Source organism: Pelobates fuscus, chromosome 11 (genome assembly GCF_036172605.1).
Source record: "Pelobates fuscus isolate aPelFus1 chromosome 11, aPelFus1.pri, whole genome shotgun sequence".
NCBI classification, from domain to species: domain Eukaryota; kingdom Metazoa; phylum Chordata; class Amphibia; order Anura; family Pelobatidae; genus Pelobates; species Pelobates fuscus.
In genome coordinates this window covers 101,680,099-101,705,090 of record NC_086327.1, presented here as the reverse complement: position 1 = coordinate 101,705,090, position 24,992 = coordinate 101,680,099, and the positions used below count along the sequence as shown (strand labels likewise).

The window sequence follows — 24,992 nt, the reverse complement described above, 5'->3', positions numbered from 1 at the left end:
TCTAGATAATCCTGAACAACAAACTATAACAAATTTGCTCCAAGTTCACTTGCTTGCTATTTTCCCAGGCTCAATAGATGTTACACTATAGCTACAAAACAGCAAAAAATAAAAAAAAATACTTGCCGTTAAAGGAGTTAACTTTGCTAATAGACATCTGCTTTTATAAACAGGGTCACTTTAAAAAAAGATGATCTTGCATGTCTGTCTACTTTTTTAAAGCATGTTTAACTATTTGAGTAACACCAAAGGCACCGTTCGATTTGTAATTTTACAATTACATCTTATGGGATGTTATAAGACATGCACCAGACTATAGTAAATGAAATGACATTTTATAAGGGTCATGACCTAAATATATTTACTGAGGACTGTGTTCTTCGAACTGGATGTTAGATAATTCTGCTGGTGCTAATAATTCCTAGATGTGTCTGTCGGCCAGGAAAATCCACTGCTGATAATCGGAGAGAAGCTAGACATGTAAGTTTATATAACTTGACGTGAGCTTTAAAAAGCCAGGATGTGAAAGCGGTTATATAGTGTTGTCACATACCAACCTTTCATAACATTCTGGCTGTAAAATATCATTATGTGAGTGTTCTCTACCCTTTACACTAGCGAGAATCATAGGTCAGTAATACCCAGACACACAGGAAAGGAAAAAAGAAAAACACTTGTATCAGAGAGTAAGCAGAGAAATGTTGAGAGTGGAAAGGCCACACGGTAGCTGACATTGTTTCCTGAAAATTGAAATCCTAAAATAGCAATTGGTACATCATTTACAACCAGTCTGGCTACATTCCCAGTGTGAGAACTGAGCTTTACCCCACTCTCTCTCTCACTCACTGTGATGTCATGCCGGTGTTTACATGATGCATATTGTGGCACATTATGGGTAAATCTTCAATTTATTATTATTTTATTCAAAACATGTATTTAAAGACACGGAACTTTGAAGTATCCAGTTAACCGTGTTGCCAACACATGAACTGGCTTTCTCTTTACTTTGGCATTTTTTTTTTACAAGCTGGGATTGCAATATAAAGGAAAACTGTGCCCAATTTATTTATTTATTTATTTTTATATTAAACTGCTTTCATCTTGCATGACAAAATAGTAGTAATGTAATTAGTAATGTAACCAGACTTCAGTTTTAAAACAAACGTTTTCATTTTCATGAGGTAACTGAAGCATATTTGCAGGCCCCACCTACAGTCTTATTTTCTACATGATGACAGGTATTACCTTTTTCAATGCAACATTTAACATGGAGAAATTGGCTTGGACACAATATGGTTAAACTGATAAAATAGCTGTGAATAATAACTTTTCAAACTCCAAGGGAGTATTATACATTTGCCTTTAAACCCTGGTTAGGGGGAGAAGGGATGGGGAACATTTAATCTAGATTAGATATTATGTGGAGAATATTAGCATTGAAAAAAATAAAAAGTAGTCTGACAAGTGAAGAAGATAAAACAAACAAACTAGAGATAAATAAATTTTTTTTAACAATTTGTAGAGAATATCTATCTAATAACCTCCCATAAGGGTTTATACAGTTAACATGTAACAAATATTTGAATAACAGTGTAATCCAGTTGGCGTAACTGGGCAAGATTAGCTAGTTAGCGACAGTTCATTCCAGGTTGACTTTAGGGTATTTGCAGACTTGCCTTAGTCTCATCTTGACATTTGGTATACTCCACTTGTGGATCGTGCCTTTTTGGTGAAGCAATCAAAGTGCTAAGTGATTTTAGATGGTGGGACGCTGTAGTGCTTATGGTGTTTGGAGTGTTCCTTTAAAGCGAAATTATTGTGCCAGGAAAACAAACTCATTTTCCTGGCACAATAGCTGTTAAGGGCTCCTCCCACCCCCCTGTGGTAAAGAAGGGGTTAATAACCCCTTCCGTCACTTACCTGGTTCCAGCGCCGATGTCCCTCGGCCCTGGCTCAGCTCCGCCCACGGCAATGCTCACATGCATTCCGGTGATGCTGGAAGTCCTTATGCATAGCGTGAGGACGTCCAGCATCATTTAGGTGACCAGAAGTCACCTCCAAGCCCGGATATCCCTCTAGTGGTAACCCTAGCAGGATAATATTGCAGTTTATAAAAACTGCAATAATTACCACTCTAGGGTTAAGGGTGATGGGAGTTTGCACCGTTTTACTTCCTGGTTTGGTTAGCTCAGCAAACCTAAACTCAGGAGGCATCAATTGCCCAAAGCACCAGCCTTGCAAAGCCTTCTCATTGAGCTACATTGGGTAGTCTGTGATTGGAAAGCCACAGAAAGTCTGGGTGAAGTTCAGGGGAGGGTAGTGGAGTGTCTTTAAAGTAATAGGAGTGACTGTTACCTTACACCACATTAAAGTAACACTATAGGGTCAGGAACACAAACATGTTATACATGTTATACATGTTAAAATAGCTATCTAGCCCTCTGGCCATGTCTTGCCCCCTAAATATAGTAAAATCTTACCTTTATTCCAGTATGTACAAAAAAATAAAATATGTGTACAGTGTTCTCTTATCACAAATAGCAGCAGTCCACAAGTTCCCACACCTTGTTAATAACAAGCAGATAAATACAAACAAATGGTGAGCCGCGCTTAGTAATTAAAAAGGATTATACATACAATCAACGGAGAAGGATAATTGTGAGATGTATCTTTAACAAAGAAATGTACAATAGTATAATACTGTAAGAATTGCAGTAGATATAAAGACAGTGCCAATAGAACACTCACACTTTCCAGAGCTTCAATTAGCTCTAATATTGCACGCCAGGATGGAACAATCCCCGCCCAAGGATATGATGTCAGATATCTTGAGAAGGCTACGGTGAAGCGCATCAAGTGAGGTTTCTGGACTTGATGCTGGTTGGCATCTCTTTTTATTTTATGTTATTTATCAAATATTCTTTCATGCAAAAACGCTTTCTACCCCCAAAATATACTTTATATAATAATTTGTTGATAGATGCATTCCTGCACTTGATACCTCATGGGTCCCGTTCTAATGAAGCAGGAATACAGGATTTGGATATGTTTAGCATTTAAAAATGATTTTATACAAGTTTCACACAACTTTTCAAACATGTGGGGAATTATAAAGTAGCATTAACTTAAATGTGAGGTGATAAAATTAATCACTTATGCAAATGATTTGCTCTTCTGTGTTTTATTTGCATTTTAGGTCAAGCTGATAAATGTCACACTAAAAAGAGTGTTATCACATACACTGACTCTTTTGGCTTCCATCTGTACGTATCCTGGAAACTCTTCAAACCTACAGAATAAATTCACAGTTTAAACAACATGCTAACTTTAATAACATGAAACTTGAGAAAATTGTCAGAGTGTTACTATAGCAACTGCAGTGTAAATCCAGGTAGATTTACACCATATCGGGAATTGTTAGAGACAGCATCTTAGAATAGGTTGCAATGAGTGGGAGCTGGATATATAAAATATAAACATACTGTAGACAAGCCAATGTTGATTTGTTGGCTTGGTAATAATGTATAACTTGTTTATATGAGTTTATGCGTCCACCTACATAAGAAACATATAATATTGAAATGTCACTTTTTGAATATAATAAACACTTTAAATGTCACTAGGAAACATGTCAATTCAATAATAACACTGCAGTTGTATGACCCAAGTTATAGTAACCTGCAACAATAGAAGGTGCAATGTAAAAATTATGCATCTAATGGCTAGGGTTAGGTGTTTGTATGGAAGAACTGAGACGAAGGCTAGAGTTGTGGCTCTTAGGCTTCGGGGTGTTTAGGTTTAAAATAGACTAAGGGTTAGGGTTAAGTGGAAACTGTAACCGCTTCATTTTTTGAAGTGGTTATAGTGTCTGGAGTCCCCTTGCACCATTCTTCCATTCAACATCCTTATTTAGTGTCAAACTGCTTGGAATGGTTTAGCACTGATTGTAAGAACAGAGCCAGAATACTACAGGCACTATAACTAATTCAATGAAATGAAATTGTTATAGCACCTAGAGTGTCCCTTTACCGAGGCTTAGGGTTAACCATAACTCCCATGATTCTCAGCCAGTCCCTCTTACCTCTAAGCCTCATTAACCCAAGTCTCCCAACGTTTTTAAAGTAAATCAATGGAGATAATCTAATAGAATCATAGAAGCTTGATAACTCATCAAATCTCAATTAAATATGGCAGATCATTTAATATTAATAACTGTGGTAGACAGTGTAAATATCACTTATGATCTTTTCTGGATAGAAAAGACAAGAATTCAGGGACAGAAACATGTTTTACTGGTCATTAGAATGCTGGACAAAGTTATATACCCGCAGAGAGGTGAAAAGACCGAATGGCTGCAAACAGTCTAGCATAAGGGAATATTCATTACATTAGAAGATTGCAATATCGTAGGACTAGAGTGGTAAAGCATTCCGGTAATCAGCATAAAGAGGAACTAAGCCAAGGTCAAAACACAAAATAACTAGAATATTCAGGAACACATTATTGAAGATTTTGGAAACCAAAGAAAGTGTCATAATAGTGGGGACACTGCATTAAGTACTTTTCAGCTTTAATACAATGTCCAAATATACGTGCATTCTTCTCATTGAAGCTTACTGAGAAGACTTCAATTGACCCTGTTTATTGGTCAGCCTTATACAGAAGGCAGATGGCACCGAGGATGGCCAAGGCGAGGCTCAGTAATGTGAGGCACAGGGAACTCAGAATGCAGAACTAGTAAATAGTTATGGAAACAGGTGATGGCATAGAACGGGGCTAGGCAACTTTTGGCAGTCTATATATTGTGGACTACACCTCCCTTGATGCTTTGCCAACATTATGGGAGATACAGTCTACAAAATCTGGAGTGTCGAAGGCTGCCTACCCTGGCATAGAATATAGTCAGAAGCCAGTACAGACAGCATGCAGTAAAAACCATAACACAAACCGAGATCTAAACTATGTGAAAACAGGAGTAGTCAGGCAAGCTGTGTCACAACAGGCATCGAAAGCAGAAAGTGGAAGCCATGCAAGGGTATATGATGAGATAAGTTAAATAGCTCTGACACAGTTGTTGGTAATCAGTGTTTCTGATTAGTATGGGGAAGAGGTTCAAGGGAGAGTTACATGTAAAATTGCACAGAGCAGTGTATACGATTTGTTTTTAACACAGCATATCGCAGGGGTAGGCACCCTTTAGCTCTCCAGATGTTGTAGACCACATCTCCCCTAATGCTTTGTGAGAATTATTGCTGTAGAAGCATTATGGGAGATGTAGTCCACACCATCTGGAGTGCCGACGTTTGCCTACGGTTAGCATAGGCCATTGTAGAGGGTTTGGAATTTATTCTCTAAGCTGTGACGTGATAACCATGCTGCAAGTTTTGAGCATGAGAAATCAAAATGGAGAAATAGATAAATTGAAGACTTTTGAAAAACATATTATTATTAATATTATTTTTGTTTACATTTTACATGTCTCTGAAATACACCACGGTCACTGTTATGTAATAAAGTAACGTTTAGCATTTATTTCTGCTCATTCAGAGCAAAGGAAGCTTCTTTATGTGTGCTGGGAGCAAGTCTGGTACAGTTTACTTAAAAAAAAAAAGGGTTTATTTAGTTTATTGGGAGCCCTAAACTAGTACCATGCATAGAGCGCTACTAAAAAATCTTAATCCAGCTTCACTTTAGAATTGTTTTCCTGGAATTTGAACTGCTGAGGTAGAAGAACAAAAATGACTTTCTTGAAGGCAGGGAATCATCAGCGAATGGAACGTCTGGTGAATGATGAAAGGTCAGGTGGGATTACTGTTAAGTAAAAGGTCAGGAAGGGATTATTAGTACTTGAAAAAGGAATAGAGAGATAATTTTACTATAGTCACACCATATTTGATAGGTCATACACATACATTGTGTAAGCAAGAATCTGAGAGGACATTAAGATTATTACCTCCTGCCTATATGTGGCATAAAGCAATTATTTGATGGCTATTCCCTGCCATTCTCGTATCTTCACTAACCGTTTAACATTCCTTATTTACATACAAAACATTACACCTTGCTCATAAATCCTGTCCTAAGGGCACTAAAAGCATTTATTTCTGTTAATACTGTAAGCGTACTGCATTCAGTGATACTGTCTAAAGATTCAAGCAATAACTCTGAGCCTCGGTTAAGGGATGAAAGATTTATCGCTGTATCTACGGGACGCGGTGTTATAACTCCAGCCGTGGTTATATTCAGAAGCCTGATCTCTGCAGATGGTTAGATGCTACGTCAATGCAGGCTTTTGAAAACAAAAAGGAAACGTGAATGCATTTGATTTGAGGCTGGATTCCATACCATCAGATAAGGTATATACGTAAAATTGAAGATCGCAGGCAAAATTCTATCACCACATGTTTTCTTATGTGGCATGTACTTGTTTCTTTCACAATATAAAAGTTTAAAGGAATACACTAATCACAACAGCTATTTATGTTCCTTGATTGGTGCATAATCATTGTGTTTGGTGCCATTTCATAATTTGCTCTAACTGGATTAACGTTGGCCCACTGTCCGACCTCTTGTTTTCTAGACATCAGCCCAATTCTGGTTTTGTTATTTGTTCTTGTTTAGGCAACTTAGGTTTTTTTTTTGTTTTTTTTTAACTCTTTGTGAATTATATACATTAAAAAGACATTCTGGATCCCTAAAGCATTTTAGCTTGCTGAAAAGCTATTTGTGTGAATAGTGTGTTTTTTTTTTAATTTTACAAAAAGTGAAAATTTAAAAAGAAATTGGCACTTTCATAAATCAACTTTGCTACATCCCCCCCTTCCCACTGTCAATCAGACAACCCGTTCTATTACTTCCTGGTTGTTTTAGATCAGTAAAGCTTACCTTAAGAGGCAGGCACATGAATGTGTGTATTCATTGTGCGTAAATCTACTTAACAGTGATATATATATATTTTTTTATTTGGGCAGTGGAGTGTCCCTTTTAGTACAACTACTGCTCTAAGACTCCTTTCCATCCCATTTTATACGGCCCATTGTTTTATGGCTATGTCACCTAAATTTTTGCAACGTGCGGATGTTGAAATAGATAATAATAGACTAATAGATAATCATAGTACTACTGTTAAGACAAGACCCTGAAAATACTTCTATATTAAAAGCATGCCAAATTGAAATAAATTAACCCAACAACTTTTAAGGTCACTTTCCATTACTCTGCACCTCATTAAAAAATGTAATATTTAAAGTGGCAGAGAACAAACAATGATGCTCCCTCAAGCTCTCGGAAACTGCTTCAACTGGACTGAAAATATGGAATTTACCCTTCTGTATTATATATTTCAATGCCCTTGTCAGTGCTCTCAGTCTATCAATGTCATCCAGATTGGAACAGGTTTATATTGACAATAGTAAAATGCAAAGTCTGTATTATCCACACAATTTGCCAAATCTCTCCCAAACAGTTTGGGGTAAAAATCCTGGAGGAAGGTCTATTGGTAGTATAACTGCTTAGATCCATTAACCTGTCGCTTAGATTGCCCCTTTTAAATAACCCGTTGATTCGATTGCCCCTTTAACCTGTCCTTCAGATTGCTCCTTTATCCTGTCGCTTAGATTGCCCCTTTAACCTGTCCTTCAGATTGCCCCTTTAACCTGTCCCATAAATTGCCCCTTTAATCTGCACTTTAAATGTATTACAACCTGAAATGTCATAGTTAGAATGTTTTTCTTATCTATAAAATACATTTTCAGAACAGTCTGCATAAATTATTTGTTGTTTGACAGCTGTCACAAACTATCTGGGCATTTTAATCTATTTATTACTCTTGCAACATTTCCTCTCATCCTACTTTCTCATGGTTTCCACATCATCATCCCATGGTTCAGCTACGTGTGAAGCTCATTTTGTACTGTTCATCCAGTTCTTGTTTATCAAAGCTCTGCAGAGCTCCGATTATGTATATTTTGTTTCTGAAGTCAGCGTGCAAGCTTGCCTGGCACATAACTCCCAGGCGGGGTACAAGATCCAACGATTCAGATGTTACACGTCGTAAAAATACAAATGGCAGTTGTGTTTTAAATCACTTATCAACATTTCCCTGCTCTGCCCAAGCTCTTTGCACCTATACACCACTTAAAACTGCAAACAACAGAGCCAAAAAACAAACAAAACAAAAAACAACCACCGATATGTTTATTTAGTAGTATGCTGTGTGAAGTCAATGTGGCTTAATAAAACTATCTTAAAGCATTATAATTTTGCACATTTTTTGATTAGTGAAATATGGACAGCGATTAATAACCTAAAAATCTCATAAATCTTTTACATTCACAGCTTGTGCTTTTAGATTGCTTAATATCTGGGAGCTGCAGTTTAATAACTGTTGAATTTCTTGATTTGATTCTCCCTGACAATGTGCTTATTTTGCCTGCCTCTTAATTAGCCTTCTTTAGGTACAGGCAGAAAAAAAATGTGAAATATAGAGATCACATCCAGAATCCCGATGCCAAGTCCCACTAGCATATTGTACCAACCAGTTTGATAGTTTGGAGGTATGCATATCATAGAGCTGGTCCTTCCATTTTAAAATTTTACTTGTCTAAATGGAGTTCATTTACTTGGCTATATAGTAGTGCAGCAGTACCATGCTACGTATATATGTCACATTCCCACCTCAGGCATTCTGCAAACTCATTGCATATTAGACGTCTGATAATTAGTTTTTACTATTAAATCACATTTCCACCATGGGAATTTTACACACGTATTAAATGCTATTGGCTTTAAATGAATTCAGGGCTGATGACCAATTGTACTATTTCACAAGATTAACACTGTGAAAATGGGTGAGTTTTAAATAATCATTACTTTGAGTTTTATTGCTGTATAGCGATGCAGTACATTTACATGGTACATTGCTGTGAGCTTTATTACTGTGGAGCTCCATCATACACCTATACCCACTGTATATCAATATGTATTTTATTTCTGTGGAGCTCTGTGAACACATATACATATACACATGATACACAAATTACAATAAAGGCTATGTTCTAGCACTGTGGACTCATTGAGCTGTGTGACCCACTCAAACCCAGCTCACTGTAATGCATTGTGAGTTTTACTGCTGTGGAGCTCAGTAATCCATCCATACACACCACACATTAACATAATCTCTGTTATACTCATTTGCAATAATTATGAGTTTCTTCTCTTCGGTGCTTTTACTCTATAAATTGACTTTGTATACAATTTATGCTAACGAGGCTCCTAATTAAAGGGGAGCTGTCACATCCCTGGATTTTTTAATATCATGTTTACCCATTCTTATATTTTACAAATAAGTATTCGTTAAGTGTGAAAAATAAAATGAGACGTAGATATTCACACCTTTTTTCCCTGCAACTGGGTGCCTCCATCTTAGCTCCTTGTCAATCACTGTTACAAACTATGTTCTTTGCACCTGGCAGTCTGCAGGAGAAAGCAATGGATAGAGAGAGAGAAGTGGAGAAATGAAACAATGTTTCTATTTGCAATGTTTGTCCTGGATTTGCCTTGTCTGAACAGGATCCTGATGCATTTTGCTAACTCTTCCATTTAAATTTAGAAAAAAAATGGAGCATCTTACTGAAAAACGGTTAACACAAGAAATAGGCATTTTTCTATGTTTTATTTAACCCCTTAAGGACACATGACATGTGTGACATGTCATGATTCCCTTTTATTCCAGAAGTTTGGTCCTTAAGGGGTTAAGGGGTTAATAGTGTAAACTCTTGGGAAGGGACAGTTCCCCTTAAAATAGTGGATTACCCACAAGACACATTGGTCATATTATCTATTACGTTCTTTTGTTATTTTGCTGTGCATGGGCCGGCTTGAGGCTGATGAACACAGGTACAAAATCCCATACACAACAGATACATATAGAAGTATTACTGACACTATATATTTCTAGGCTCATATAAGTTATTATTTTATATTGTGTGTAATACATTTTGCTCAGGTAGGTTTATGTTTCTGAGCTGAAATGTTTATCCAGGACGGCACCTTTCATTTTTCACACATCCAAAGGGCTAAGCCTGCTGCTTTTAGGTTATCAATTGATGGACTTTTCTTGAGACTGCCGTGTCTCCTGTAGTGACCCGTTCGCTGTTATTTTTGATCTCCAGCATGACATGCAAAAATCTGTGCTTTAACATCGAAAGCCACCCTTTGATCTAAGCAGTGTCCTCTAGTATAAAGCTATTATAAATTATAATCTAGATTCTAGGAGGCACCTTATTCTTTGTGTAGCCATATCTTCTATTTGTATTAGTATAGGAATATTCTCTTTTTTGTTACCTTAGTTTTTCTTCATTTTTCACATATACCATGTAATTTCTAGAAGATAGGTAAGATAGAAAGGAATTTCTGGCACTTGAAAATATATAAATATTTAGCAAGAGTTTACTTGCACATATCTAACAGAAGAGTTTTGCAAATGTTTACACAAGCTTCTAATAGATATTAGTGATATTTTAGGAACTTGGCATAATTACCTATCCCTTTCGGATTGGACTAAAGTGTTTTTAAGACTTGATTTGCTGATTTCTTAGAAAAAAACCATCTGCTTTTACAGGCATCTGCATATAATGCACAAAGACAAATTCAGACCACCCAGGTGCAGTGAAAAAAAGGAAAAAAAGGATAGTTACTTCCTTTTTGGTCAGGTAAAACAAAAGGATTCCTCTTAATCCTCACAATTTATAGAAACAGAGTAGAATATACCTAGACCTATAGAATACGCTCATAGGGGATTAACGTAAAAACACAGGTGCCCCTTATGTTTATGTCACACTCACAGAATTTATGTGGTTTTCAGGCACATCAAATTGATGAATTTTCCCAAATTCCTCAGAGTTAGAATGGTAGGTTGGACATGTAAAAGATAAGAAGTAACGTAGTGCTATACTATGTTAATTCTTATCCTGAAAACCACATAAATTCTGTGAGTGTGACATAAACATAAGGGGCACCTGTGTTTTTACGTTAATCCCCTATGAGCGTATTCTATAGGTCTAGGTATATTCTACTCTGTTTCCCTAATCTGCGTATAATGGCATTCAATAAAAAAGAAACAGCAGGAAACAATGTATTTTTTTTTTAAATATTTTTCGTTTTTTGTGAATCTAAAAGGCTGAGAATAATGGGAGCTATGTTTCTGACTTTTTGGATACATTTTGGATACATTCTAACTCTCAGTTCCCTCTAATATGCACCGATTTCTTTTTCACCAAACCCTTGCGCCATCATTTAAAATTGCGTTATGAGTAGTGACACTATAATACTGCCGTCTTATTAAAGCAATTTTAGCTTTTCTCCAATGTTGCATGACTTTTAAAACAGGGTGTTTAGTTGACAGTGTTTTAAGCTTGGAATTTACATTGATTTGGTGATTTTCTTTATGGTTTGTGTTTACAGTACATACCTTTCGCTCTGAACATGCAAAGTGCTTTTTTAGTGTACGTAATGAAATAAAGAAAATTGAATTGATTAGTTTGTTAAGAAACCCCTAAAATGTCAGTTAATTAGGTTAATGGTGTCCATCCGTGTTCAATTTACGTGTCACATGCTCTCCAAATAAGTACACCAGTTTCTAGAAAGTCCCAGAGTTTCTTACAGACTGGATCTAAAAAAAAAAACACCACAAGGAACAATGGGCTATTAAAATAAGTCCATAATAAAATTCTATAAATGTCAAAATCAGAAGTGGGTTATTGCACAAATATCCGATATTTTGATAATCACCCAGGGTACTATTTAATCGATCCATAAGCCAGGATTGAGGATAAAATGGATGGCATTGAATACAAGCTAATTCTAAAGACATACCTATTTTTCTTTGTAAGATTCTCATTCTGTGTTCAGAATAATATTCTAAATTCTGAACACTCTAGTGCTCTAAATTCTACTTGCTTGAAGGTTCTGCACCTCTACATGTGTTGTTGGTCTATCAAATACATGGTTCACCACACATGAACCACCTCCGGTGCCAAAGCGGGTTCAGGGACCCATTGGGTAGTCCATACATTTAGGGCAAACCCGATAGGCAGGCAGGTTTGATTAGGTTCCTGGACAGGTGTTGCGGCAATATCTCTAGACAGTGCTGGGAGAAAGTGACTACCTGGCACTCCCTCCCAGCTTACAGACCACACAGGCTTGGAGGCTGGAAGAGTTGGTCAGGGGGGAGGAGGATTAGCACTACACAACCTTAGATTAAAAAAAGTGTGTATATATATATATATATATATATATATATATATATATATATATATATACACAATTTGTAGAGGTTTTGCACTCCAGCTTTCCTCGTTGTTTTTGCCCGGTGTTCAGCTGAACAAAAATACAAGATCAAATAGAAGAGCCAGCACTCAAGGACTTGTAGCCAAAAATATAGTGGCTTTTAATCCAAATCAGTCAACGTTTCAGTTCAAGATTATGAACTTTCCTCAGGACATAAATAGCATATACATCCAAACACTGACTATAAATAAGGAAAACTCACTTACCCAACTCCGATCACCTGTGTGCTAGCGTTCACCAATCCCCCGTGCGCATGCGTGAGGTTAGACTCCTCCCCCTAAGTTGTCATACCATCCAGAACCATTAAGTCCGTAAACATGGCTTTATTTTAACAAAGCGCCCGGCGGATCAGTGCTACGTGGACATTCATACATGCATAGCTGTTGCAAAATTGTGCAAGTAAAGATATAAGTGCAATAATGATCATCACATATCGCCAATGTATTATATGAGCGATCAATGTATTAGTTTACTAAAATATCTGTGTGGTGACGGCTTTACTGAGTATATGTATGTGCATAATTAATGGGACACCAGGAACAGTGTCTAGATCAGGGGTAGGCAACCTTTTAGCAGCACTGTGCCGATATAGGATTGTGATGTCCCGTAGCGTGCCGGTCCTATTTTTTTTTTTAAATGAGGTGTGTCTGCTGCCGTATCCTGCTTGTGTTATTTTACTGTAATTGCTTTGTATTGTTGTATTTGTGCGTATATGCAGGGCCGTCTTTAATATTGACTGGACCCTGTCCCCCCTCCCCAGGTGTGCAATCACGTCCTCCACCTCAACGCAGTGGCGGACCTAAAGTAGAGAGGTGCAAGAATTTTTTTGGGCCTCCCTGTTGCACGAGTGATTAAAAGGTAGATCCCCATCTGTCGTGCAACTCCAGTAATGCATTGACAGCTGGGGTTCTACCATTTACCCATGTTTCCAGGTCTTAGCACTAAGCGGTTTTTGTGTGTTCGAGTGTAAACAGGTTTTTGTATGGAATATGTTTGTATGTGGTGTTGGCGTGACTGCAAGCATGTATTTGTGTAGTGTTGGTTTTTGAATTCAGGGGTGTATTTACATATCATTTTGTGACATGTGTTTGTACATAGGGTTGAAATTTGAATGTAGGGGTGTATTTGTGTGTAGTGTTAGTGTGTGAATGCTGAGATGTATGCACATATACACGCACACAGAGATATATACACACTGAAACACACACACAGACATACTGACATACTGACACACACACAGATTTACTGACACACACACACAGACATACTAACACACACACACAGACATGCTGACACACACACACAGATATACTGACACACAAACATACTGACACACAAACATACTGACACACAGATATACTGACACACACACAGACAGACATACTGACACAGACATGCTGACACAGACATGCTGACACACACACACTGACATACTGACACACACAGACATACTAACACACACACTGACAGACATACTGACACAGACATATACACACACACACAGATATACTGACACACACAAAAATTACACTTTTAAACCCACCCTCCAGTTTCCTACCTTTCCTGCTGGTGGCTAAAGGTGTTGGGAGTTGGGGTCTGGCTCTCTCGGCCAGCCCCCCTCCACTCTGCCTACTCTTCTTTCCCGCGCGCTCCTCTCTTTGTGGGAGGAAGTGATGCACGGCCGTCACTTCCTCCCAGCCTGTTGCCAAAAAGCAAGGGGCCTGCTCGCACTGTTAAAGCGCCTCAGTGCGCCACCGGGACCCTGCTGACAGAAGCCCACCGGGTGGCCCTTTGTGCACGGGCCACCCGGTGGGCCTCCTTAGTGTGCGGATTACCGGCCGGGGGTTAGAAATAGTTGAGGCCAGCGGGGCTCACAATGCAGCTGCCCAGTTTGCCCCACGTTAAAGACGGCCCTGCGTATATTAGCTATTATATTGTATATGTTCATGAGTAGTTTATGGTATTGTGTATGATACATATGAATGTGAGTTGTGTATGGGGGCCGCTTGTGGAATTGTGTGGATGGATATGTCACATTGTGTGTTTGGTAGTATGTGTGGTGGCTGTTTGAGGTATTGCATGTGAGAGACTGCATGTGGGGTTGTGTGCATGTATGTGGATTGTTAGTGGTGTTGCGTTTGTGCAGATTATGTGTATGTTTGTGTGTGGGCTGTCCGTACTATGTGTATGAGGGATTACACAGGAATGCAGGATTCTGCATTCCTGTGTATATCTAGCAGTCTGGGTGGCTTCCCTGGGTTCCAGTGGGGACCAGACCGGCCAGGTACATATCAAGGACAGGAGCTGCAACAGCAACTGCGAGCTGCTCTACTACAGTGTGGATTCCTATTCACAAGTGCTGGGAGGAAGTGATCTGAGATCACTACCTCCTACGTGCTGCAATGCATAAATTGAGGATTGTCCTTCACCACCTTTTCGGATTAGCAGATATCTGAAGTTTTACTGGGACTCCTAATAGGCCAGAGCCTATTTGTCTCTAGCAGCCTTGAGTGCCGTGCAAAGACACCTCGAGTGCCGTGCATGGCACTAGTGCCGTAGGTTGCCTACCTCTGGTCTAGATAAAGTACCAGTGCATACATATGTATAAGGATAAAAACCTTATTACGATATTGGTGACAAATATTAAAGTGACAGTGTCAAGATAAATTGAATAAACGTTTAGAAACAATTCTAAAAGTGCTGAGTGCGTAATGTCAAAAGTGCAATGTATAATCTCTTATAAATGAATGCCATGTCTAAATTATCTAGATCTAGTGGGACAAGGAGCTAGCCTATTGCATCATGGGAATGCAATATATCAATATACTATGTATTCAAATTGTAACTGAGTACAGTGTATAAAATAAATGATTAAAAATAACTAAATAAGTTAGTTACTTAAGGTCACTATCAAGAGAGAATATTTTTTTCAATTTAACCTCTATCCATATTAAATAGAAAAATAATTTTGTATTAGTTCAGACATTATCATAAATTTAAAGTTATAGGGCTGATTTGTCAATTTATATCCTCAAACTTACTATCACCATTATGCTGACTGTTGTATCAATCTGCTAGAAGGTTATTGGAAGTGCAATTTGTACTCAGAATTAAAATCAAGTAAAATAATAAAAAATATAGATTCTCAACTTTAAATTAAATAAATGGCATAAATGTAAATTTTTCATTAAGTCTCAGTGGTGCAATGATGTTCAGTTCTCGTATCCAGAAAGTCTCTCTTTGCAATAGTAAGGATGCTCGATTGCCACCCCTTCTGGATAATGGAATATGATCTATTGCAATGCACTTGAGGGTTGTTAGTGGATGTTTATGCTCCAAGAAATGTTGTGTCACTGGTTTATCCGTGTTGCCGTCTCGGATCGCTGTTCTAATGCTTGATCTGTGTCCTCTAATTCTTTCGCATAACGGGTCTTCCCAATATAATTGAATCCACATGGACATGATAACTTGTAGATCACATGATCTGTTTTATAGGTGATCCTATGTTTGATGGAATATTTATTTCGTTTATGGGGATGATCAAATGATTTAATTGGAATCAGATGTCTGCATGTGACACACCCAAGACATCTAACACAACCAGGGTTGAGAAATATTTTTGATCTTGCAAATAGTTTTGTTCTGGATCAGTGCAGACCAATAGGACTTGCAAATTTCTTTCCCTCTTATAGCACATCATTGGTTTCTGAAGGAAGATTGTAGGTACAGTTGGATCTCCAGTTTAGATGTTCCAATTTCCCTTTACTACTCTCGACAATTTAGTACTCGCTGAATTAAACTTCATTGGGAAAGTTAATCTCTGAGTTTGTAGTTGATTGCATATTCCAGAAAATAAACATAACAAAAAAAATAAACAAATATAGGTAATATGGGGGGCTTAGGGGCATTTGGGGGAGACCAGGGGAACTATTAGATGTCGGGAGGGAGGTTAAAAAAAAAGATGCGGCCATGACAGTGCAGCTTTAACTCTTATATACTGGGTGATTTCCTTTATATTTTTCCCATCAGCATCAGCCAGCCCAGGGAAGCCACTCCACTGCATCAAAAAGGTATGAAAGCAGGGGGTGGTTTGGGGGATTGTAAGCAATATGTAAATTGTGACGTGTGTATTTATGTGTAGGTTTCTGTATGTCAATGTGTATCTGTGAGTGTGTGTATGTGTGTGCATGTGTAGGTATGGGTAAGTATCTGTGTGTGTGTATCTGTGTTTGACAGTGTGTAGCTGTGTGTGTATGTAGACATGTCCGTGTCACTGTGGGTATGTTTCTGTGCAGGTATATGATTGTATCTACATGTAGCTATGTGAGTGTATCTGTGTGTGTGTATGTGTAGTCATATGTTTGTATCTGTGTGGGTTAATGTGTGTATCTATGTCCTTGTGTCTGGCCCGCATATGTGTATAGGTATATACATCCCTGCATTCAAACATCAACACTACATACAAACACACACCTACAATCAAGTGCCAACACTACATGCAAGTGCCTATACTATAGGTCAAGGGTCAGCAACCAACGGCAAAAGGGACTTCAAAATCTCCATTTGGCATAGCACTACTAAAAGGTTGCCTACCCCTGCAATAGGCAAACACACTCCTGCATTCAAATGCCAATGATACATGCAAACACACCCCTGTATTAAACGCCAACATTATATACAAACAGCTCCATGCATTCAAACACCAAAACTACATATAAACACACCCCTGCATTTAAATGCATCACACACAAGAGTACCAATGCCTTCAAGAGGCAACAGTACATACAAACACATAACTGCATTCAATGCCAACACTACACACAAATAGACTCCAATGTACTACATGAACACACACTTACTCCATACATAAACATCCTTGCATTCAAACACACAAAAACTGCTCACAAATAAAACCATGCAAGGATTGGGAAAATGTTAGATCCCCAGCTGGCATTGCATCATGGGACAACAGATGGAATATATATATTTTTTCTGGCACCATGGCACTCTCTACATTAGTTCCCCTACTGTCACCATGTATGCTCAATTTCTGGACCATTGCTTTTGTAATAAAATGTTTATTAAACAAATACAAGTAAGCCATAATAACACTCTGTGTATTTTTCATTGTAGGCAAAGTACCTATCTGATTGTTTTTTTTTTTTATCTGAGAACTAAGTTTGTGCAAAATAACAGCAGAGTCACGTTTTATTGATTTTGGGAATGAGAGAACGGTAGGAAAATAATTGAGTTTGTGTTTGTAAACTGTAACTTTATAACATGCTTATTCAGTGGTGTGTTGGTGTATTATGTTGCCAAGATCATCCCTTGTCGCTTCACTTAAGCCTTTATTCTAATAACTGCACTAATGCTGACTGGTGCGATCAATTAGATATTCTAATATTATTCTACCGATAAGTTAATTAAAGTCTATTAATTAGGGGAATTTAATTTGATACTGTGTGACTTAAACACCTGATTGCTGCTGAAGTAGCCGTGTCTGCCTTCTGTCTATCATTGAGTATTATTGAGCATGTCTAACGCACACAAAATTACAAAGACGCTTAATTGTGTAGGTGTATAGAATAAATGTAAGTCTTTCTTTATTTCTTAATAAAAACAAAGAAACAAAAAAAAAAACAGCAACAAACGTTTATAGGAATATAAAGAAGAGGTACAAAATATTTAGTCTATAAACCTTTATTTTAATGTATTAATTTATTCCTTTTAATTTAACCTATTTTGTTTTAGATGTTTTTGCTGTTTTGAGAGCTGTGAATGTTGCTAAACAGTATTATTTTATTTTATGTGAGTATTCAATCTGAAATGATGAAGATATCATCAAACTTGCCACTGAAACAACAGGATGATGATTTTTTGTTTAATATGCAAGTTAGAGAAAAATAAAGAGAGTCATTTCAAGACTTTCCATATGATACAATAGGGCACTCGCAGAACATAATGCATTTATTTTTGCTGCATTGAAGCTGTACTGGAGAATGTTTCCACTTTACCATCTTAATACCCATGTTTGATGGGAGGAACTGCTACGTTGGATTGCTCAGGAAGTTATAGAGAAGTTGTAAAGAGTTTAAGTGAGAAATAACTGAGATGGAGCCAGGTAGGGTCCAAAGGTGGCAAATGCATGATGCATTGTGGGAGAAAGTGGTACTCTTTCATGGTATACCAGTTAGTTTGATGTCCCTAACTTATGATGCTACACCAGGAAAAACAAGAGAGATTCACAATCAGGGGATCCGATTTTAAAGATTATATACAGATCGGATAGAGTAGACACAGAACCAAGACCTTGCTGTGCAAACCCAAGAATGTTTAACTTTATTGACATTCTTTATTGCACATGCACTTTGTTTAGTTTTTTTTCTTGTTTTTTTTGTTATATGTTTTTATTTCTTGTTATTATGACCTCCTGGCTGTGTCAGAATAAAGCAAACGGATCAGTTATTTGTCTAGCTAGTGACTATCAGACAAAGTGGGGAATCCAGGGCCCCTGATGTGACATCATGCATTTGCTTTTTGTTGCTAATATCTTACCTATAAATGGTTTATTAGCTGGGGTGTCAAAATAGGAAGTTTGTATTAAGAGCTCTTTTGGGGACAAAGTGGTAAAATTGGAGACAATGGAAACCAAAGGTCTTCCAACTAATATTACATTTACAGAACTTTGTACTGATATTGTTCCTTGTGTCTTTAGATTTGTGACATGTCAAACTGGCCGTGTAAATATCTTAAAAATCTAATTAATTTTTTACATTCATTCTAGTTTTTGATGAGCTCTGGAAAAATATTAGTCCATTTCTATTACAATTTAGACTTTCTATTTTACATAACCTAGATGGGGCACTTGTAGAATATAATGCATTTATTTTTGCTGCACTGCAGATGAATTGGAGAATTTTCCCACTGAAACTCTGACCATCTTAATACCCATGTTGGATGGAAGCAACAGCCCAGCCAAATTGCGAAGGAAGTTATAGAGTTGTACGTTGTAAAGGGTTTAAATGAGAGAGAGAGATGAGATGGAGTCAGGTAAGGTCCAAAGGTGCATGATGCATTGTAGGGGAAAGTGGCCCTCTTTCATGGTATACATTTTAGTTTAATAAACTTAAAACAGTATGTTTAATAAACAATATTAATAGATCAATACTGTGTTGTGGTGAAGTTCATTCATTTCCACTTACCGTATATACTCTAGTATTTTTTGTGCTGAAAAAGCCCCCCTCGGCTTATGCTCGAGTCAGGGTCTGTATTATGGCATTGCCATAATACAGACCAGGACCGCCTGGCTCATGACAAACCCAAGGTCCTGGGGGGCTGGGGGGCTGCTGCATGCTATTACTTACCTTTCCAGCAGCTCCCTTCAGCTCCCCAGTGTAAATCTCGTGAGTCCCGCGGCCATCAGAGCATTGCCACAGGTTACCGTGGAAACGTTCCGTGCGGCACGCAGACTGCGAGATTTACACTGGAGAGCTGAAGGGAGCTGCAGGAAAGGTAAGTAACAGCTTGCTGCTAGCCCCCCCACTGCTCAGCCCATACCACTGGACCACCAGGGAATGCCATAGCCCCCCTTCCTGGCCAGGTAACAAGCAGGGATGGGGGACAAAAAAAAGTGAAACTATTAAATATTCAATAAATAAAAATATTAAAATAATATTATAAATAATATAAATAAATATAAATTTAATAACATAAATATAAATAATAAGATAAAAATGCCCTCCCCCACCCAGTTTGCGCGCACACTCTGCATTCTCTCTCGGACAACCACAAGGGAAACCACGACAGGGCACTGAGCAGGACTGGGCCTAAATACCCCTCCTTTAGTTCTGATAGGCTGTAACCGGCCTTTAACCCCAAAGTCAGTTACCAGGTTTCATTTGCATAATTGCTGCTCAGCATTAACCCTTCTGTGGATTAGGTTGCTGCTCGGCACAACTTTTCCTGTGTGGACAGTGAATGTCATTAACCACATTTCAATAAGAGGATGAATACGTGACACCAGGTTTCATTTGCATAATTGCTGCTCAGCATTAACCCTTCTGTGGATTAGGTTGCTGCTCAGCACAACTTTTCCTGTGTGGACAGTAAATGTCATTAACCACATTTCTATAAGCGGATGAATATGTGACACGGTAATACTCAAATCTGACAGGAACTGGTAGTCAAAGTGCAAGTCTTACAGTTGTAGACATTTACCTACACGTGTAGAATTTGGGGCCATGGTGGTGAGATGGTGATAACTATTCCAAGTACCCGTTCAGCACTTGGGGTCTGTTTTGGATGTCATGAATTGGACAAATAACTCATATATGATGTTGGGACAGGGTTTGAAAATCAAAGTGATTTTAGGACACATCAAAAATGGAAACTCAAGTTATAGACAGATTATATTTTGTACTAAAGGGATGCACTAAGCGCTGTATACACTATAACACACTGTGGTAGTCATAGTGCCAGAAGTCTACAGTCTGACTTTATGCTGTCAAATTGTTTAAGAATGGTTTGAGTCTTACTTGTCCCTGTGGGGTTCCCACTGTTGCTTTCAGTGTGAGATTTTATGATATTATGGAACTCCATACTTTTGAATTATCATACCAAGGCATCACACAAAGCTACATTAATGTTGAAAACCATGAGCTGATGTTCCAGCAGGGTAAGATATTGTAGTATGAACTTATGCTTTATCATAGCACCTAAGATGAATGCACCAACATAACAGCTAAGATGAATGCACCCAATATTTACTTAATTGGTTTGACAACTTACCATTGTGCCACTCCAGGTGACGACAGGCACTGTAACTACTACCGGTGCTGTAGTGGTTATGGTACTGAGAGTGTCCCTTTAATATAAATTTTATTTTACATTGACTGTAAACTTCAAGCAATTTTTGACAGGCAGTAAATATGGATCAATCAAACAGAACTCAGTGTTTAGTTGATAGAACCCTCCACCTAAACTTCCAAGCAAGAGTGCAGCACTATAGAGTAAATAAGCACTTACCCTTCAGTGTAATATGAAGGGGCAACATTAACATAAAAGTAAAAAACAAAAAGACATATTTAGAGTAATATTGTTAAGCCTTATGTTTAAGTTAATCTGGTGAAATTCCAAACCACATTTATTAGAGCCTTTTATTAACCCCTTAAGGACACATGACATGTGTGACATGTCATGATTCCCTTTTATTCCAAAAGTTTGGTCCTTAAGGGGTTAAGATATAGGCTCTAAACAAACGTGTTTGTGCACCTTTCAGGTGGAAACCAGACCTTATTCTCCAACTTCACAGTGGTACTCAAATGGTGGTATATGGAGTCAAGGAAATAAGAAATTCGACAAAATCTCAGGACAGTATGTCAGTGTTAGTACTTATAGCACATATAGACTTGTCCAAGTCCTTGCTCACCTTTTAAAGAGCCTGTAAACCTGGCTCTCAGTGTTCCAAATCCTTGCTCACCTTTTAAAGAGCCTGTAAACATGGCTCTCAGTGTAAATATGGATAGCCATTGTATTTCCTTATTAGTTGTTACATGGGCAATATAGGCATGCAGACCACTTCAGCTCATAGAAGTGGTCTGGGTGCATAGTCCCAGGTCCCTTAACCTAATTATTGTACTTTTAATAAACTGCAATAATTACCTTTGAGGGTTAACTCTTTTGGTCACCCAATTGATGCTGGACATCCTCACGCCATGAGGACATACGCATGAGGGCATCGAGCATCACCTATGGGGGAAATACTAATGCAAGCTGGGTGACGTCAGCGGGAGAGGAGGGGAGGAGGAGCCTGAACCAACAACGAGGGACAGCGGCACTTCACTCAGGTAAGTGACAGAAGGCGGGGAGGGGGCAGGGGGGGAGTGGAAGGGGGCTCTATATTTTGTTTTCCTGACACTATAGTTTACCTTTAATCAGAATAGAAAGAATAAAGTGTGCAGATTATTGTGATGACGCGGTGTTAAAACCTGATATTACATTCTGCTGATGAGGCAGAAAAACAACATAAGGGGCATTTAACTAACATGAAGGCAGCCAGGCTCCTGAAAAACATATCTTATATGAACCAGTATCACTCAAATAATTGAGCCCCCAATACAGAAATTCAAATCCTCCACCTAAATTGAGCAGGAAACAAACTCTGATTTGTATTAACACTCCAGTATCCACTATTGCACTGTTTACAATGGTAAAATAAAATAAAAATATTTATGAATGATACACAGGCAAGGATGTAGGCCCTCCTATTTTGAATATCCCCACGATTCTTTGCTCTTATGAACTTATTGTTACATTCAATTTCCTGCATAAATTGTCATTTCAGTTGGAAATCGTTTGTATTAAATGCCATTCTAAACTTTTGTAGATTTAACCTGATGCTAAATAAAATCCTAAAATAATATATATTTTTCATTAACACGTGTATCTGCTTTAAAACAAGTATCTTCCCTGTCTGTGTCCTAATCTCAGAGGTGTTAGTTCCCCTTTAAACAGATTTAAAAAAAAAAAAAAAACCCTTTCAGACTTACTGAAAGATAAATTGGTGTGTCTGTTATTAAATACTACAATTCCACTTAGTGAATCACTTTCCATGCTGTTGGAAGTGATGGTTTTATATCAATACACAAAAATGAACTATACTGTAACATATTGCTACATCTCCAGTTACATTCAGTATGTTAAAGGAACCAAATCACTCAGCAGTAAATCATTGATAATATATTACCCACACTTTATGTTTAAAATATTTATGTTTAAACACAGCCTAATGTAGTGCAGTAAAACATTCTGTTTCACAGAGGTGCCAATTTGCATAAAATTATATGTGGCTGAGTATGAAATTCTTATCTCCTCTTGTCTTCTCAATGAATTTTTATTTTGAACCAGGTTATAGCTCTTGAAATAGAACAGACCATTACACTGCATTGAAATCAGAAAAGCTTACTTTCAACTTATTTTTACTAGCTATGAACTGACAGGAAAAAAGGATGTATCCTACAAAGTCCAACTATTGAAGGGACATCTGTGAAAAAAGTCCTTTTATGATTTCATTTTAAGTCAGATAACAGCTTATACATGCACTATTCAATAACAATTGATTATTATATAAAAGTTTACCAACTTGAGCCGATTTGAAAAAAAAAAAAGAGCAAAAAAAAAAGTGCAGGAGAATACTGACAACGGACATCAGCTCAAGTAGCTTTGTTGGGTCTCTGCTCAGATCTTCAGCTAGTTTTAGCTCATCTTGTGTCATTACAAATAGAACCTAGTCTGGATTACTCTTTAAACTTGATGTGGATCCCTTACTCACAGCGCCTAGAGGGATATTGACTACACCTTACCGACGAGGCCTAACAGGGCAAAAATGATCATCTAGGTTTGCTGTATCTCTTATGCAGAGATAGACTGTGCAGATTTTGGCTTTGGAACATTCTTTTGGGTGGAATCAGTCTTACACGGAAATGAAGTAGGTTCTGATCTAAAACCATCTTGAGATCTGAGTGGGGAACCTGCATTCTCTTGCATCCTGTTGATTTGAAAAATAAAATATTCATGTTTCTGCTTGGCCAAGGAACATGGCAGTGGAATAGGCATTGTTGGAAAAGAAAGGACCAGATTATGCAAAATCAGACACATTTATCCTTTTTTTTTTCTTTCAAATGTTTCCTTAAAAATTTATTTGTTTGTTTAATTTGGTTTTTCTTATAATCATATTTCACCCCCAAAGTCTTGTTATAAAAATAACATGTTAATTTCAAACTTATGAGATACTTGAAAGGCATAATAGTTCTTGGACTACATTATGTTAGCTCGTTAATTACTCTAATGTTATCATGGAAAGCTCTCTTCACTGTTTCAACTTGTGATGTTTATCCTTTCTCATTATAATCTGTATTACAGTGACTATTCCTGTATTTTCTGCATTAATTATTATCTTTCAATAAAACCTTTTTTGACTTCCGAAAATAACCCGCTAGTTACATAAAGTCGCAATAAATTTTTTTTTTCTCTTACCTGTGCTTCAACTAAAAGCTGTCTCATCATAGTCATAGATTTCTTCAGCGAGTCCTTTTCAGCTGGATGAAAGCCATCTCCATCGTCTTCCAGTGGTGATGGTGTTGGCACAATAAAATGTGAAATCTGGTCATTCAATGTGTGCAGTGACTTCACCGCTGTAGGAAAAAAAGTTAAAAACTTAACTTTAATGAAAATGAACAAATTAAATAACAAGATAATATATCTAAGGATATATATATATACATATAATGTCTCTCTTTGTCCTTGCACACACACTTTTAATTTTCAAAATGCCGGGTGCACTTTAGCCAATGCCATAAATTATCATATAAATATTGAAAGGCTTGCACTCACGGTCTTGGTTTTCTTTAAAAGATTCCTTTATTTAATCTCTTTAAAATCCGATCAACGTTTTAGCCAATGTCCGTGGCTTTCATCAGGATCAATTCAGCACAAATACATTTCATAACTAACACGCTTATATAGCTAAACAAATCAATAAATCAAGCCCATCTGCACATGCGCAAGCATGCCGCTAACCGGAAGTAGGGTAATGTAGCATAATGGCGTCACCATTCGTTGCCAGGCTTACCCAATGCATCTACAGG

At 37.6% G+C, this 24,992-nt stretch overlaps 1 protein-coding gene across 2 annotated transcripts in view; it reads right to left on the bottom strand.

Moving 5' to 3' along the window:
- Positions 1 to 24,992, bottom strand: part of KAZN (kazrin, periplakin interacting protein) — a 594,836-nt gene that overhangs the window by 350,048 nt on the left and 219,796 nt on the right. For both annotated transcript variants that reach the window (XM_063436584.1, XM_063436583.1), the window contains exon 2: positions 24,382 to 24,539. In XM_063436584.1, the coding sequence (XP_063292654.1) occupies positions 24,382 to 24,539 (158 nt within the window). The remainder of the gene's footprint in view (positions 1 to 24,381; positions 24,540 to 24,992) is intronic.